Consider the following 16705-nt stretch of genomic DNA (forward strand, 5'->3'; position numbering starts at 1 on the left):
TGAGCTCTTCACTCAATTTCAATGTGACCAATATTCCTCTCACATGTAACATCAGCAGCTCCATATGTTCCATAGGCCGTACCGGGTATAATTGTGGCCGGATTTTCACGGGAAAATGTCAATGGCCTGAAGATGCCCGCCATGAGGAACCTGCAGTTTGCTGGCGCATGACGGGATGACCGAAAGACTGACTTTTCGCATCACTACTCTTTGGCTTTATACATTAGCAGCGCACAAGGAATACTATGCACGGTGGGTACGAATGCAGCGAGTAGACGTATGCTCAAAATATAGTCTCAACGCTGCTCCGTGATGGCAGCGACCTACTTCCTTGGAGCTCGGTTTATCGAGTTCAGGTCGTTTCACCGCATATAATGGCAGGTGCTTCGTATATGGATGACGTAGTTGCAACAATTCTGCGCTGTTGCTATTATTTCCCCTCCATGGGTGCAGACTTATTGGGCGGCCATGCTCTTTCTCAACTGACGCTCGCGCTGTTTACTCTGCAGCTCCAATCTCTCCACGGCATACTTCAGCCGTTCCTTCTTCTGCACCAATCGCCTGAACTCTGCCGCCTTTGCAGCATTGGCCTTTTGTCGATCGCCATAGGCATTCTGGCTACGGCTTGAGGTTTGGCGGCTTTCGCTGGAGTACATTCTGCCTTCCTGCAGTTCAGCTTTTGCTCGGAGAGCTTGTTCGCGACGGGAGAGCTTTTCAACGTGGTTTGACGCTAATGATAGCAAGTGTCCGATGCTGGGAGTGATTTCATCAAGTAATGATTGCTGTGCTTCACGGACCGTAGGCTCGGGGAGAAGCTCAAAGTGCTGTGGTCGGATTTTATCAGTACCTTGGCTGGGGTTCGAAAGGAACGTTTCCGGCACTTACTCGGGTTGTTTGCAAGACCTTGCACAGTCGGGGAAAGTCGCTAATGCCAGACTCAAGAGTGGAGATGGATGAGTCGAGGAGTTGAAGAGATGATCCGAGAGACAAGACTGAAGCGTTCAGTGATGCCGCCATGGTGAGATATGAGGGAGCAATAATGCAGGAGCACTTTTGCCTATACGTATACAGTATGAAGTCGGAGTTGATAACTGGTGCATTTGTTTACAGGAGGGGCTAACGGAGTGATAAAAGCGGCGATGGGTCTGTGCGGCTATAGTAAAAGCGGCCGGGAGTCGGACCTCCGGGCAAAACTCGTTGTTCCCGCTCCTCCTCGTCGCACCGTATTCCGCCTACATCAACTCACCTCTCACCTCTATCCTCTTAAGACATTCCCGTGCAATACACAACTTGTCGCCATGTCTCTCCTCGGAAAGAAGTTCCCCACCCCCATCGGTAAGACACCGCGCCGGTCGGACATTTTGTTGGATTAAACCAGGCTGAAAGCTGACTGACCTACCTCGTTATAGCCAAGCCTCTGGGCCCCTTCTTCGCTGCCGGTATGCACCGCCATGCTTGAATTCCCTCTTCGAATACGTCTATGCTATCTGGCTTCGACTATGGGACACGTGTTTGGACAAGTGCACAGGGTACTAGATCTCGGATACTGACGGGACTGTGTTTCTAGGCGTTGTCATCCTCTACGGCGTTAACTCCTTCGGCAACCTCCTCATGAACAGTGAGTCGCTCCATTCTCCGAATTTATGATATGTCCTGCCATATATGAGCCGGCTTGTCTCTTCAATGCGAGCAATTCCCGCAACGTCTCGATTATAGCTAACCTCGGTTCCCTTCTGCAGCCGAGGAGTTCAAGAACGACCCTCGCAACCCCAACCTCAAGAACAGCAAGCATTAAATTAGTCTCTGTTAATCTGAGAATGTCGATATGACGGGTGAAAGAGGAATACGGAGGGTGGCTGATTACCCGGATTGCTGCTTCGCCAAAGTTTCGGTTCGCGGACAGTTATTCTGTACAGGCATATAGACTATACCGTCATAAGATTTTGACGAATTGACAAGTTGTACCACTACTGCTACGGTCGTCTTTTCCGGTACAGGTTTCACCTGTTCTCTTTGTCTTGACTGATATTACTTCGCGTAATTTGGCTGCGAAGTCAGCAGTAGCTGGCAGTTATCACACGCTGTTGTTCTTCCGTGCTATCTTACGTGAACTGTCTTTTGCTGCCAAATGCTCCTCAATTCGCTTGGCCTGGTAGCTTCTAAAAGTCGCTTGTAGTATGGCGTATGCATGCTATGATCTAGAGCTTAAGTCTAATGATGCATGATCCAGTCTCACAGTATGGATGATCTGTCCCACCTACAGGGCATTTTACCTATAGATTCACTCAATCCACCGGCTCGATCACATTAAGCTGCATCTCAGTGACCTGCTCAAGGCTGGCCATGCGGTTGCAGAAGAGTAATGTTGACAGCACGGTCTTTTCCCTTTTGCCGTGTTTATTAGAAAGCACGGTAAATTTGGTGTAGGTCGTATTAATTACTATTACCATATCAGCTCATGTAGACAATGATCACTTGCACGAGGGTCATCCAAAGGTACAGCTCCCTATCAAAAGACCGGACGGATGGGGATCGATAGCCGTCACGTATGGCAGATGAACACTAACCCAAACTAGGAAAGCGTATTTTCCCGTGACCCCAGAACTCCGATCACCACCGCCATCAAAAGATATCAAGTGCCGACATCCAGACCATCGCAGTTCACCAGCTACGGGAAAATACACCATGTCGCTCTTCAGATCCAAGCGCCTGGACCTCAGCGGGTTCATCAACGCCCGTGTCATCCGTGACCACACCAAGCGGAAGGTTTTCGAGCAGCACGAGCCTGAACGGTATGCCAAGTCGACTTTTTTGACCTTGTCGCATTTTCACCCTGACAAGGATTTTGGAGAATGATGTCTCATTAATTGATTTTGGTAATATAGTCAAGCTCTCCGCTACATCATCCGCAACACCTCCCTCCCGCAGCGTACCCGTGCCCAGGCTCAATTGCAGCTTTCCCAGATGCACGCCTACACCCGGCCCACCCAGATCAAGAACCGCTGTGTGGCGGGTGGTATTGCTCGAAGTGTGATTCGCGACTTCAGAATTGCTAGAGTAAGCGGATCTCTCTTAGCCCTTTTCATGGGGTGGCGAGCGCTGACTGATCGTGTTTAGTACCAATTCCGTCAACAGGCACTGGCTGGTGAACTACCCGGTGTGAAGAAGGCCAGTTGGTAGTGTGTCCATATACTGCGGATTGTTTTATTATGTTCATGGCTACTGGGTCAGCCGGTTTGCACGAGGGCGTTTAATTCCATACTTTTTTTTCGAGAAAGATGTACAATATATCAACTGCCGGGTTTCAATAGACGATATGTGCTGGATTTTCTCCGCTAGTTGCGACTTTTCCGTTTATATGAAGCGTTTGCTACCGTCTGCTAAGTCTTCAAAAATGGACGAATACCTGATAGCTGGTGGAATCCGTCTTTCCAGCAAGTCATAGATCATGACTTTATCATTCATAAGCACTTGGGATATACAACTGTACACAGACAAAACACTGTCAGGTAGCCTTGTTATATCAATTGGCGAATGTACTCGTCGCTCCTGGTTCATTTTTTTATGCAATAGTCCTGTGAACAAAGACTCAACTGAAAGGTGAATGAATGTTTGTCTCTAGTTGTCCTTAGGACGCTTCCATACAACAGTGCATGTACCTTGAATGAGCCCTGAATTGGCCTGACTGACTTGACTAAGACCTTATTCTGCCTGCTCTTGACACTCTTTGCTTGAGATCTTGTCAGAATTCTACTGCCATGTATATGCCTAAAGCATGAGCAGTGGACTTCATTCTGTACATCGACTACCAGAATTTCAACTGCGATGTTCATATTGCAGCTCAAAGATGGCTTTGATAGAGATATCTTATACCTAAGAGGTATAAACAAAGGTCTGACATGCATACAAAGAAGCTATATCTTTATGACATGTAGTACAAGCCTGTGACCAAGCGTTCATGGCTAACCCTGGATATCCGTTTGCATGAATTTAGTCAATTAGTGTTGATTCACTGCGTTTCATGCGTTTGCATATTCACGACGACTAATCAACTCTGGCATCTTTACTCTCAGTGCAACAGCTTCATTCTTCTTCTTTAATTGTCACATTAGTCCTGTGCTTCTTGTCTTTACAATTAAAAGAACAACAAACCCACAGGATGTTTGTCTACCGTCGTGAAGACCTCCCGCCCGAGCACGAGTTTCCTGCGGACCTTGAGAAATTAGGGTATGGACTCGACGTTTCCTCTGCAGTCACGACTAAATACTAAACGAGGAGTGATAACAAGATACTTCATCAATGAGAACGACCAGATCAGAAAGATCGCGGACCCCAAGGAGGATTTTCAGTACAAGATCAACAAAAATGCCCGCGTTAATGAAATGCAGAGAGAGGCGATGAGCGGTACGTCCTATCGAGACGAGATACTCACTTCTCCCAAGAGATCTCATGATGAGATGCCTAACACTAGTAAACACTCCAGAGTGCATCCGCAAGATCGTGGCCTCTCGCCTGCGGGAGCTCAACCTTACAACCCTGCGTCTTCCTCTCACTTCTAAAGTGAATGAAGCTCATGTTCCGATCCTGGTGTCATCTAACCTGTCGACGGCATCTCGAATCATTGTCGTCTTCGGGGAGCCAGTCCAGGACCTTGGCATCTGGGCGTATCGAAGCATAGGCGTGGATGGCATCAACGCAGGCTCCGCTGTCTCGTTTGCCAAAGCTGTCCTTCGCCCCGAACCCAACGAAGAGGGAACCGACACGGAGTCCTTCTCCAAGCGCGGCGACACTGCTCTGATGCTGGCCAACACCGGCCAATTAATTTGGCATTGCGGTGCTCGTCGCCCCATGACCCTGCCGTCCTGGCTTGCCTATCCTCGTCCCTCCGCCGTCGACCCTCCCCTGATGATGACGCACAGAAACAAGATCCCTTCCAACAGCTGCTGGGAAGATCACGTCGCCTGTGTCTTTGATGAAATTCTAGCTGACCGCGGACGCTTGGTGCGCCACGATGCGAGAATTAACATCGTCGGAATCGCCGAAGGGGGCCAGGGCGCAATCCGCTACTTATCTCTAAACTGTAAGTACTACTTACGGTATTGTATTCAGAGTGACCATCTCACGGCTAATACGTGAAACCAATTTCGACACAGGGGAGCACTGGCGCGGATACATCTCTGCTATTGTTTTCACCAACCCCCTACACTCCGTAGACCTTGAACTGGCTGTCACCGATGAGATCTCCGGCTCGTTCCTTGCCTTCATCTCCTCTCGCTGCCGTGCCTATGTTATCTCCGACGAGCTGCAGGGTTGTCTGGTCCCCGGCGCCCGTCGGCATGGCTGTAACTGCTACTCGTCTGGGGAGCGGCAGCACGTGGAGTGCATCATGCCGCGCGCCTGGAAGCATATGCTTGAGTGGCTGAACCGGGCACATGCGGATCCGACCATGTATGAGGCGCAGCTGAAGCTGAAGGAGATGGATGGTAGCGAGTCAGAGACTGTGGGCTTGAATGGAAGCAATGAGTGAGTCTGTGGAGTCTCTGGCCTTTTAAAGAGCTGGTTTGCCTTGATCGATGGTTCTGGGGTTTATGCAAGGTTACTGGCGGGTGGGTTAGGATGGATACGAGGCGAGACTTGAGCTTCAGCTTCTTTACAGCTGAAACATTAGGTAGCGATTAAGCAGGTAGCGCTCGGAAAAGTGCAGAAAGACATTTATCCCAAACGAGATATGCAAAGTCAGCTGTGTCAACATGGCACTATTGACTCACTTCAGCCCCGCTGTCACAGAAGTTCGATTTAACGTCGATAAAGAAGCGTTCCAGAAAGATACTTGATCCATTCCCTCCAAATGCGCACTACTCAGCCTGATCCAATCTGGCTAAAATAAACAGTGACCCCACCTCAGATATACAAATCATCCTCAGCACCACCACCACAACACCACCAATCCAGCCCAAACCCACCTTGCATCCCAAAGCCTCCAAAATGTCCCTCGGCGAAACAAACATCCCCATCCTCCTCTCAACAATGGACCCAATCCTCGACCCGGACACCTACGTCTTCATCACGACCACCACACCCTTCCATTCCCTCCCCCTCACCACGCTCCAACCCCAAATGGTCTTCCAAGAGTCCGAAGGCCTGACCCTAATCACCACGAAAGCCATCGCTGAAGCCCACAACTACGACCACTACACCTTCCCCTGCCGCAAGATCTCCCTCAAGGTGCATTCCAGCCTCGAAGCCGTGGGCCTGATCGCGACGATCTCGACGAAATTAGCGGCGCACGGGATCAGCACGAACGTGGTGAGTGGGTTTTTTCACGATCATGTTTTTGTTCCGGAGGGTCGAGAGGGGGATGCGATGGGGGTTCTGTTGGAGATGATGAATGGGGAATCTTGATTGTGGGCTGTAAAATACTAGTAGGATGTGTGATATTGTGTCATGACTCATGGGCTAGGGAGATAGGAAATTTGAGATCGTGTATATGATAGCGACGGAAAACAGGGCTAGGTAGGGCTGATATTGCACGTCAGAGGTTGGCGGGCGTAAACCCAGAGAGGAAGGCGACCGTGACCACTGCAGTGGTTGTGGTATCTTGCTCACTGATTTAGGGGGAAGAGGGATGTTGAATGTATCGCTGCTTCCTTGTTCATGATGCTTATTTTCATGATCCCCTTTCGACTATTATTGTGTCGCTTTCAGATAGACGGTTGATGAGATGACGCCAGAAGAAAGCTTATATAGAAGACTAAAATCATGGGTGTTTACAAGGAAACCGAAACTGGTTGGGGAGTGTCCCGAAAGATGGTCTAGGGATTGGCGATAGACATTCATTTCTGGACGAGGCATTGTTGTTTGATCGAAGAACCAGATTCTAGTCTCGACGGTTTGGCTATTTTTGCTTCTTCTTGCTGACAGGAACTCACATATCGTCCATCCCTGTCTGGTAGTATACGATCACCACGTCGATTCGTCCGAAAAGTGGATACTCGAAAGTCAATTGACAGGTTTATTTGCACAACGACTCGTCGTTGCGGATCATGGCAGCATCATCGTGGATGCTGGTTCTACATAGTATACTACCAGTATTTACTTCAAAGCGGCGTTGACACGGTGGCGTGGTCCGACCACAGGTACGGACTTTGCTCGGTTGGGTGTCCTGAAGCAAAAGAAGGCTTAGCTGGGTGGCGTTCTGACACTCGGAAGCAATACAGGGAAACCCCGGCTAATTCATGTGTTCCCCTGATATTTGTGGTCCAGGATCGACCTGGGATCTACTGCTATCGACTCTTAGTGAGGGGGAACGACTGCTCAGAGAGTACCCCCTCATCGCCATGAACGAAAGAATACTATCCAAGAATAGAGAGACGTGCGTGTCCAACGGGGGCTTCCGACCCAACAAGGGAATGTTTAGCCGAATGGTCCAGAGCGTGGAAACATTCACGCGCATGCGGAGTGCCTGCATACCAATTTTTCCTGCGTGGTACATCTGACTCCGAGGTCATTGTCCAACGATAGGAAGCTATCGAGTAAAGAAAACTCCTGAAGGGGAAATGTGACCAATTTTGATCGAGTAAAGACAGGTACTAAAAGCAATTGCAGGGAGCGAGCCGATGGCGGATGCCGGAGGCGCCCGATGCACAACCACGGTTGAGGGGGAGCAGCCAGACTGGCGAGCACTCAGGCCACTCAGGGTTTTACGAGGCCACCAACGAACTTTCCGAATACCCGAATCGGTAATAGTGAGGGTATCGAGGGTCACATGGATCCTTCTAACGTCCCTTTGCTCACGACTCTCCCTACGATGAGTGCGAGCACGTCGGCTGATGGCCTTCTCATCCTTGGGGGAGCGTCCGTGAATACACCGACAGTCCGAAAGGCTTATCGGTATTTCGATCGAGTAAGACGAATCTCTGATACTGTTCCAGTGGCACCGGTGGATCCGTTTGTTTGGGAAGTGGATCCCCGTTTTATACTTTTTTTTCTTTTCTTTTCTTTTCTTTTTTCCGTTCCGATTACTCGATCAGTACTGTTATCGTTAGGGAGAAAATGTGGCCAAAGTTCGGGGATTGGAAAAGACAAGGCACTAAGGGCTCCCACGGATGATGGAGACGATGGCACCAGGTTATAAAACCCTTATCGGTACCCCGGATTGCGATATCGTGCCTGCCCTCCCATATCGCATTTCTTCCTAGTAAGAGTTTCGTCCTTATCAGTCTGTCTTCAAGACTTCCCAAAGAAGGGTCCCTTGCCTCCCAAACCCTCCTGAAACGTCGTTTCTTATCAGTTCATTGAACTCGTCCTTATCTTCGTCCACTCACTGTCATCACCCTCTTTGGGCCCCTCCTCGACCTCTTTCGCTCTCCCATTTTCTCTTCTTCCTCTCTTTGTCCCCTTATCTCTTCTTCTCTCCTATCGATAACCTTCCTGGACAATGGAGACGCAGCAAATACCCTCTATCGCTGTGGTGACATCTTCTCGAGCCGTCATCTCGGGTCGTCTAACGTCAGCCACCATCGTTATCTCTCGCACCTCTGGAAAGATCACCGCGGTCTTCGACTCCGTTATTCCTGCCTCTGACTTCCCCGAGGGGACTCCCTATACCGACTATTCGCCTCATGTCTTGCTGCCCGGCTTAGTGGATGCCCATGTTCACCTGAACGAGCCCGGCCGCACCGAATGGGAGGGCTTTTACACAGGCACCCAGGCTGCTGCCTTTGGCGGTGTCACCACCGTCATTGACATGCCGTTGAACGCCATCCCACCCACCACCACCGTGGCAGGTTTCAAGGAGAAGCTGAATGCTGCCCAAGGCAAGTGCTGGGTCGATGTCGGCTTCTATGGCGGCATCATCCCCGGCAACGCTGGCGAGCTGAAGGCCCTCGTTAACCAAGGTGTCCGTGGCTTCAAGGGATTTCTCATCGACAGTGGGGTATGTATACAGCACTCCCTCAGCAAGTTTCCGTGCTTACCGTTATAGGTTGACGAATTCCCCGCCGTCTCCTCGGAAGACATCCGTAAAGCCATGGCAGAGCTGGCCGATGAGCCAACCACCCTCATGTTCCATGCGGAAATGGTACCCCCCATCACATCCCAGGCAGACCAACCTCAGACCACTGAAGGCCCCGCGGAAGCATACTCCACTTTCCTGGCATCCCGTCCCTCCGCATATGAAACCTGCGCCGTAGAAGAGATCCTCTCCTTGGCCCACCTGGCGCCCAAGCTTGCGTTGCATATTGTCCACCTCTCGGCCATGGAGGCCATTCCACTCCTGAAGAAGGCCCGCGCGGATGGAATCCCCATCACGGCCGAGACGTGTTTCCACTATCTCTCCCTGGCGGCCGAGGAGATCCGGGACGGTGATACCCGCCACAAGTGCTGCCCCCCGATTCGCTCACAGCTCAACCAGGATGCCCTCTGGGCCGAATTGGAACGCCACGCCGAGGATGGTGTCATCAAGACCGTCGTCTCGGACCACTCCCCGTGCACCCCGGACCTGAAGCTCCTTCCCTCCCATATCCCGGGCAGCTGCTCCGCCAAGGGCGATACCGCCATCGAAAAGGACCAAGGTAGCTTCACCTCCGCCTGGGGCGGTATCTCTTCTGTCGGTCTGGGTCTTCCGATCCTGTGGACGGAGCTCAGCCGCCGGAAGGGTCTCACCTCGGCGCCGGAGGACACCAACACCAAGCGGGCTCTCCAAGACATCGTGCGTCTGTGCTGTGCCAACACCGCGGCCCAGGTTGGGCTCGAGCGCCAGAAGGGTGACCTCGTCCCCGGGTTTGACGCCGACATCTGTGTCTTCGACGACTCTGCCGAGTGGGTCGTCGAGCCGAGCACCATGCTCTTCCGGAACAAGTGCTCGCCGTACCAGGGTCGCACCCTGCGCGGCATGGTCCGTGAGACGTGGCTGCGCGGCGAGAAGATCTTTAGCCGCGACGGCGGCTTCAGCAGCAAGACTCCGGCCGGCTCCCTGCTGTTAGAGAAACGGGTTTGATTCTTTTCATTTGTGCTCCCGTACTTCGATCGGGCGGTTGACCAAGGCACAGCCCACCCAGACATCTCCGACGACAACCAAAAAAACACAAAACATACCTGATGACCATAGATATCCACGCTACTGATGATCACTAATGACCCGGCAGCAACACAGCATATATCAGCGCCATAGACTGCGCCATGATGTAGCATTTCTGTTAAGCATTGATTTCTTTGTTTTATTATAGAGGGAATATGAATACCAATATTAATGTTTTGTCCAAAATCTTCCCGTCCATGTTGGTGAACGTAGGTGACAGCAAACAAATGGAGTAAATCGTTTCAACAAGGTGTATCTCATTTTTTAGGTCGATAAACAAAAAAAAACGTATCATACAAATCAGTCCCTTCCAGACCGAGGGGTATCAAGAACATGCATATGCATCCTGTTCAAGTGTTAACAGCAGACCGGCGGACCGGCAACTTACAATCAATCCCCGCCATCTCCATCCTTTCCCTTCTCCTCCCACCGCTCCCTCACCCTCCTCCGTAACCCCCCATTAGGCCCTCTCCCCCAAATTTCCTCCTTCTCCCCATCCACGCGCTGCACACTCTCACTCTCCTCCCCGCCACCCAAAACCTCCCGTCCAACAACCACCTTCCTCTCCTTAACCCCCCTCTCCTTCTTCCTCGCCCGCTCCACCTTCCCCAGGTAAATCGCATAGATCGCCACCTCCGCGACACCCACCGCCACCGCAGCCCCAAACGACACCAGCACCTTCACAGCCTCCGACACGCCCCCACCCCGCTTCGCCGCCCGGCTCTGGTCCCAAACCGACGAAACCGCCTCCGTCAGCAACTCCGGCGTCGAAAAACTCGCCAACGCCCAGTAAACACTGAACCCGGTGATCACAACCGACAGGAAAATATTCAGCACAAGCCCGGGGGTAAGCGTATCCGCGTCTGAGTGTGTGTTGTTGTCGTCGTCGTCATGGAGAGCCGAGACGGTCGGGGTCGAGGAAGCGAAGATCGGGGACGGCCCGTTTGTGGGGTGCGATGGGGTCGTCATTTGGTTGTAGGTGTCTGTTTCGTAGGCGGCGAGGAGGCGCGCTTTTAGGGCGAGGTATTCTGGGCTCTAGGGGGGTTGTTCGTTAGTTAGGTAGGTATACAAGAGAGGGTTGGATTAGTTAGTGGGTGGTGGTGGTGGTGGTTTGTGATATGGTTGGTAGGTGAACGTACGGGTTCGGGTTTCGGTGGCGGAGGCGGAACGTAGACTTTTGTTCCGTGGAGCAAGGAGTTGAGACTCCGGGCGGAGCCATTTTCGGTGCGGAAGTAGCGCGATACGCGGATTAGTTGGTCGTGGGTGATGGGACTGTCGAGGGATGGGCTGTCGGGGAGATTGAGGTCTTTGCGATCGGAGGTTGGGATCGCTTCCAGGGCGGAGAGGATGCGGGTGGTTGTTATTAGTTGGACCATTGTTGGGTAGTGGTGTGGTTTGGTTTATGGCATTTTGGGATGGTATGGTTTGGTTTGGGGGTTGTTGGAAGGTTGGACTGTAGGTGTTGTTGACGGATGTTCGGTATTTGTTAAAGATGATTGATGTTCGTATCAAATCACGATATGGACTCCACATGACGGTCATGAATGGGGTTACTGCATTTGGGTTAGTGCTGCCTGGTTGGGGTTAGTCTGGTTGTCACGGTACATTATATACTTGAGCTTAATATACAATACCCCTAGCGTACTAGATTGTAATAAGATAGAAAGAAGTATAGGAATAGAATTCTGATCTAGCTTCTCTTTGTTGCAGCAGACGCGTTATATGACGCAAGTCGCAATGCTGATGATATACAGAGTTACCCTACCATATGAGGAAAGCAACCATACCAGGGTTGTCAACAGTAACATGCTATTCTTAAATACAAGTAGCAAATAGGAAGGTAAGGATAATAGTCAAGACTTTCTTTTCTATTCCATTTGAATGGGGTTATAGATCTCACTACAAGTCAGCTTAAAAATCCATAGTTAACTGTAATGAACCATAGGTGCTCTAATATGTTAAGCTAAATCTATTCACCCGTCACCTGCAGAGGGCTATTATTATATGCCGCTTGTCCGAGCAAGGAGATTGGGAAACTAGGAACTGTCTTCCCTTCGGCCAGTCCTCAAAGCGTGTTACGTGGACATATGGCGTGATAATATGATAATTCACTTAACAATCTTCAAATATACCGTCCAGCTTAGGGAGATGCACACATCAAGCAAGACACTATACGCAAATCATTGCCCTTAAATATATACAATGGCGTGCCCCTACCAAAACTTCGCAGTTGCCCTTCATAATGACCCGCTATATAGAAATAATGCATGCAACTATGGAGAAAGAGTCTAAATAAGAGTCATGGTTCTATTTCTTTTGAGCCTGTCTCAGTCAGAGTAACGTGTCAAATGATACTTTTGCATCGCCATGAGAATGCAATTCGAAACATGTTTAGAAATACAGATCCCATGACACAGCGAGTCCCCCACCATCACTTGCTGGGCATTGTTGGCCCGTACGTATTCCATTATAGGCGAAGGTTGTTTTTGATTTTGTTCTAAGCCTTAAGGGCACACTAAGTACAGGATGCCTCCGGCCTAAACCCGGGAGAAGCTGCTTTACCCACCAGGGCCCTACATCGGGGGATCGACCACCGTTCGCCGCTTCTACCAGAGCGTACGTATTACATTCCACCTCTCTGTGCAAGAGGCCACTGCCATACCAATGTCATGGGGGTGGTATGTCCCAGATCTATATGTTATAGTATTAAAAATTGATCATATTACCCAGGCCATAATAGCACATATAAGTTACCATGGCAAATATGAAATAGACCGGAAACTATTATACAAGTCCCGTTTATAACAAGATTAAAGTTTAATGTAACTGGTAAACCAGCGGGCTATGTAAAGGAGTGTGTTATGGATTGAATGGCAATTCGGTCTAGAAGCCGTACATGATATCCATTCACTCTTGGCCTGAGAACTAAGACGTAGATTCTCACATCGTCACAAATATATTGTTACTGTTGATAGACCAGTATCTACATTTGCTCATACTGCTGCTAATATCTAGAAGAAGGTCAAACTAAAGCTCGTCTCTTCCCGTCGCCTAATACTCAGTATCTACTTCGGTGCTACATGCTCATAGTAGTATTGATGGGCAGCATCCATGATTGCCTTCACTCTGGCTGCTGGCACTTTCTCTTTGCGATCGTACGAGTACAAACCGTTGACTTCTTGCTCGATATCGCACCTGTATCTAATTAGTTATCATACTCATCATAACGCATATCCTCTGTTGGGGAACAGAGAAACAAATATACAATCCTCGTCTATGCGGACTGAGGAAAGTGAAAAAGGTAGAAACGTACAACTGCGTATATACCAAGCCACATGTATGTCCTCCTTTGACGACGGCCATCACCAGCTTTTCAAGACGGCTCAGCAGGTCTTCCGGATTGCTTGCAGTAGTATAGCCCCAGTCCCTTTCACCAGCGGGGGTACCCTTTGCAGGAATAATATTTACCCCTCCGAATTCAGAGCAAATCACCGGAGCGCCTGGCGTATGTTGAGTGCCAGGGTCCCCGAGCTGAGAGCCAGCGGAAGGAATGGGGCGCACAAACATGTCACGATCCGATTTCTGGCCTAGAATGCCATTATCAAAGTCGGAACAGGTTGCGGTCAGCGCAGGGTGATCGGAGTAGTCGTGGTAGGTTGTCAAGTCTGTCGAAACGTGCTCCCAGCCACAGTTGTCATTGATAGGTCGAGTGGGATCCAAGGTCCTATCATACTGGTCAGTATATAACAAGAGGATGTATTGTTAGGAAGATAGTCAAAGAACTCACTTCGTCAAGTAGTACACTGCACGGATATGGTTCCGCTGCTCGATATTATCCTTCAGGGAAGGATATCCCCAGCTCTCGTTAAAAGGAGTCCAAGCCACGATCGATGGATGGTTAATGTCCCTCCTGACAGCTTCTACCCACTCGCTGTTGAACCGAGAGATATAATCGTCGCTGAAGTCATAGGCATTCGCTATCTCACCCCAGACCAGAAATCCCAGTCTGTCAGCCCAATAAAGAAAGACGGGATCTTCCACCTTTTGGTGCTTTCGGCACCCATTGATGCCCATTGCCTTCGCCATCTCAATGTCAGCCTTCAGTGTCTCCTGCGAAGGGGGCGTCAAGCCAGTCTCCGGCCAATACCCTTGATCTAGTACCAGGGTTTGGAAACGAGGCTTCCCATTGAGCCGGAAGGTCCCGTCCCCATTCTTCCAGGTTATACTGCGCATACCGGTGGTAGTCTCAACCACATCAACCAGATTGCCCGATGCATCATACAGACGCAAAACCAAGTCATACAGGTTAGGATGCTCGGGCGCCCAGAGCGCTACTCCGTTGTGCCAGCACTCGTCAACGTTGAAGGGAACCTTCTCCTTCAACAAGCCAGTGTCCGGCGCACGCATGTCCACATCGAGACTCACGCAGTCTTTGTCTTGCGGCAGATCTTGTCTGCTACGGCTCACAACGACACCGCCTAGACTCGCCTCAATCTCTACCTGGCACTTCGCAGCTGCCGGGCGACCTAGCACTACGACCTGTGCATAAAGCTGTCCCGGGTTGATATCATCCGACCGGAGGACCAGGCCGTCACTGCTACTGCCTAACCGCATCCTGGGCACACTCTCCAACCAAACAGACAACCAGATTCCACTCGTCGGTGTGTAAAATATACTTTCAGGGACAGGGCCCCAATACTGTTTCCCACGCGGCTGGCAAAGGTCAGACGGCGAGTCTCTCACCCGAACCGTTAGGCGTCTAGCCGCTGCAGCACTCTCTTGGGCCTCGAAGGCATCAGTCACATCAATCTCAAAGGGCACATGACCGCCCCGATGACCTCCGACCATCTGACCATCAACCCAGACACTGCAATCATAGTCCACTGCACCAAAGCGAAGCACTAATCGATTTCCCTTGGCCAGTTCGTCCGCCGTACGAATATCTTTCAGATTGCGCTCGTACCACAACACCTCGTGAGCCTCGTGAAGGCCAATCCCTGATGCGGGAGTTTGGAATGCATACGGAACTTGGATTTGGCGTTTGGCGCAGGTGGCGGTGTTGGTGGGGATCCCCTTCTGGTGCCAACGCTGTGATAGACCGTTGTCTGCATCGTCGAAGATGAAGTCCCAGGGACCGTCAAGCGACGTCCAATTGAGTGCCGGGCGTTGGAAGTCTGGACGAGGGTATGCTGCCATCCTGTTGGTCTTTTTTTGACGCTATGTAGGTCGTGGATTGGGGGTTGTGACTGTGAAGGTGCCATTGTTGTCCCCGCGATCGACGGTTGTCTCCCCGCACCTGACGTGGGATAGTAGATTATTGGCCATACCTTCTATAGGCTGCATGGAGTCAATGATCAGTGTATAGCGACATTGTGAAGTGAGAATGGGACACAAGTACTTCAAACATACCAGTAAAAAGTGGAAGGCGTGTAGAGTAAATTGTGAGTTCGGTTGTTTGTACCTTCGCCCATTTCTATACACGGCTGAGTGACCTCGACGACATACATTTTCGGAATTCTAGTGAAAGTCCAAGGTCAATTGGGCAATCAATGCTAATTGAACAGCTTCTGCCGAAAGACAAATTTTCCATACTCATAGACTGACGCCGTGCGGCTGACCCATCGAAAACCCTATACGAAAAGCATATCGCCGATTTGAGCTAGAACTTATACAGCATATCGCCGATATGCTGTTCAGCGTCATGTCGGCGATATAAACATGTTTTTATAATATATGCAGATATTCATGTAGCTGCAGAATACATTAGTTTCTTTTACCTCCTTTCATTTTTTTTTATTTCCCTCTAAACATATCATTCTTACTTCGCCAACAACAGAGGTTTACCATGTGGGCGACAACAACCTCAACGATGAGGACTCAAATACAGAGACTCCAAACATGGAAACAGGCTTCTACATATATTCCTTTAACCTATAGAAAATTCACACCATCATCACTCAAGACCAAACAAACCCGGCAATCCTCAACCTGGAATCCACACACCGTCCCCAAGCTCCTGAGTCAAGAGCAGAGCATCAGCACGAACAAGAAAGAAGATAACGGAAAATTCGAATATGTCCTGTACGATGCCCGTCTATCTTAACCTATTCCATCAACACCAGCTAACCACGTACCCAGAACAACAACCGACCAGCTCATCAACTGGGCCCGCCAAGGCTCCCTCTGGCCCCTCACCTTCGCCCTCGCATGCTGCGGCATCGAAATGATGCATGTCTCCATGCCACGATATGACCAAGACCGCCTGGGGATCATCTTCCGGGCCTCGCCTCGCCAAGCCGATGTCATGATTGTTGCGGGAACAGTAACTAACAAGATGGCACCGGCGTTGAGGCAGCTATACGACCAGATGCCGGACCCGAAGTGGGTGATTAGTATGGGGAGCTGTGCTAACGGGGGTGGATACTATTACTATAGTTATAGTGTGGTCAGGGGTGTGGATCGGGTGGTCCCTGTGGATATTTATGTGCCGGGGTGTCCGCCGACGCCGGAGGCTCTGATGTATGCGATTTTTCAGCTCCAGAAGAAGATCAAGAGGACGAAAGTGACTCGGATGTGGTATCGGAGGTGAGATGGGTTTGTGTGTTGTCTATCTTATATGTACAATAG

General features: G+C 50.3%; 8 protein-coding genes across 8 annotated transcripts; 5 read left to right on the top strand and 3 right to left on the bottom strand.

The window, feature by feature from the left end:
* Positions 1–15: 15 nt before the first annotated feature.
* BDV37DRAFT_249598 (DASH complex subunit SPC19) lies at positions 16–1230 on the bottom strand. The gene is made up of 2 exons (XM_032082110.1): positions 886–1230; positions 16–824 (listed from the first exon to the last, which is right to left on the bottom strand). Exons 1-2 carry the CDS (start codon positions 1015–1017, stop codon positions 456–458), a joined length of 501 nt encoding a protein of 166 aa, XP_031940999.1. The 5' UTR covers positions 1018–1230; the 3' UTR covers positions 16–455.
* On the top strand, positions 1140–1795 carry BDV37DRAFT_283547 (F1F0 ATP synthase subunit i; the record flags this gene model as incomplete). The annotated part of the gene is made up of 4 exons (XM_032087310.1): positions 1140–1335; positions 1410–1439; positions 1568–1618; positions 1740–1795. 4 exons carry the CDS (start codon positions 1140–1142, stop codon positions 1793–1795), a joined length of 333 nt encoding a protein of 110 aa, XP_031941000.1.
* A 773-nt stretch (positions 1796–2568) lies between these two features.
* On the top strand, positions 2569–3367 carry BDV37DRAFT_129961 (mitochondrial 37S ribosomal protein uS14m). Its single transcript, XM_032078711.1, has 3 exons — positions 2569–2792; positions 2886–3057; positions 3118–3367. Exons 1-3 carry the CDS (start codon positions 2686–2688, stop codon positions 3178–3180), a joined length of 342 nt encoding a protein of 113 aa, XP_031941001.1. The 5' UTR covers positions 2569–2685; the 3' UTR covers positions 3181–3367.
* Positions 3368–4159: 792 nt separating this feature from the next.
* Positions 4160–5710, top strand: BDV37DRAFT_294319 (uncharacterized protein; the record flags this gene model as incomplete). Its single annotated transcript, XM_032089610.1, has 4 exons — positions 4160–4227; positions 4289–4404; positions 4484–5080; positions 5154–5710. The coding sequence occupies 4 exons, from the start codon at positions 4160–4162 to the stop codon at positions 5525–5527; spliced, it is 1155 nt and encodes a 384-aa protein (XP_031941002.1). The 3' UTR covers positions 5528–5710.
* Positions 5711–8000: 2290 nt separating this feature from the next.
* BDV37DRAFT_249612 (allantoinase alX) lies at positions 8001–10429 on the top strand. The gene is made up of 2 exons (XM_032082111.1): positions 8001–8935; positions 8984–10429. Exons 1-2 carry the CDS (start codon positions 8438–8440, stop codon positions 9995–9997), a joined length of 1512 nt encoding a protein of 503 aa, XP_031941003.1. The 5' UTR covers positions 8001–8437; the 3' UTR covers positions 9998–10429.
* A 39-nt stretch (positions 10430–10468) lies between these two features.
* BDV37DRAFT_283551 (endoplasmic reticulum-based factor for assembly of V-ATPase-domain-containing protein) lies at positions 10469–11454 on the bottom strand (the record flags this gene model as incomplete). Its single annotated transcript, XM_032087311.1, has 2 exons — positions 10469–11113; positions 11218–11454. 2 exons carry the CDS (start codon positions 11452–11454, stop codon positions 10469–10471), a joined length of 882 nt encoding a protein of 293 aa, XP_031941004.1.
* A 1616-nt stretch (positions 11455–13070) lies between these two features.
* BDV37DRAFT_294321 (glycoside hydrolase family 2 protein) lies at positions 13071–15274 on the bottom strand (the record flags this gene model as incomplete). Its single annotated transcript, XM_032089611.1, has 3 exons — positions 13071–13273; positions 13392–13802; positions 13866–15274. 3 exons carry the CDS (start codon positions 15272–15274, stop codon positions 13144–13146), a joined length of 1950 nt encoding a protein of 649 aa, XP_031941005.1. The 3' UTR covers positions 13071–13143.
* A 154-nt stretch (positions 15275–15428) lies between these two features.
* On the top strand, positions 15429–16667 carry BDV37DRAFT_271951 (NuoB/complex I 20 kDa subunit family protein; the record flags this gene model as incomplete). The annotated part of the gene is made up of 4 exons (XM_032084794.1): positions 15429–15437; positions 15846–15925; positions 16016–16159; positions 16217–16667. The coding sequence occupies 4 exons, from the start codon at positions 15429–15431 to the stop codon at positions 16665–16667; spliced, it is 684 nt and encodes a 227-aa protein (XP_031941006.1).
* Between the last annotated feature and the right edge of the window lie 38 nt (positions 16668–16705).

This window comes from Aspergillus pseudonomiae (genome assembly GCF_009193645.1).
Source record: "Aspergillus pseudonomiae strain CBS 119388 unplaced genomic scaffold BDV37scaffold_37, whole genome shotgun sequence".
NCBI classification, from domain to species: Eukaryota; Fungi; Ascomycota; class Eurotiomycetes; order Eurotiales; family Aspergillaceae; genus Aspergillus; species Aspergillus pseudonomiae.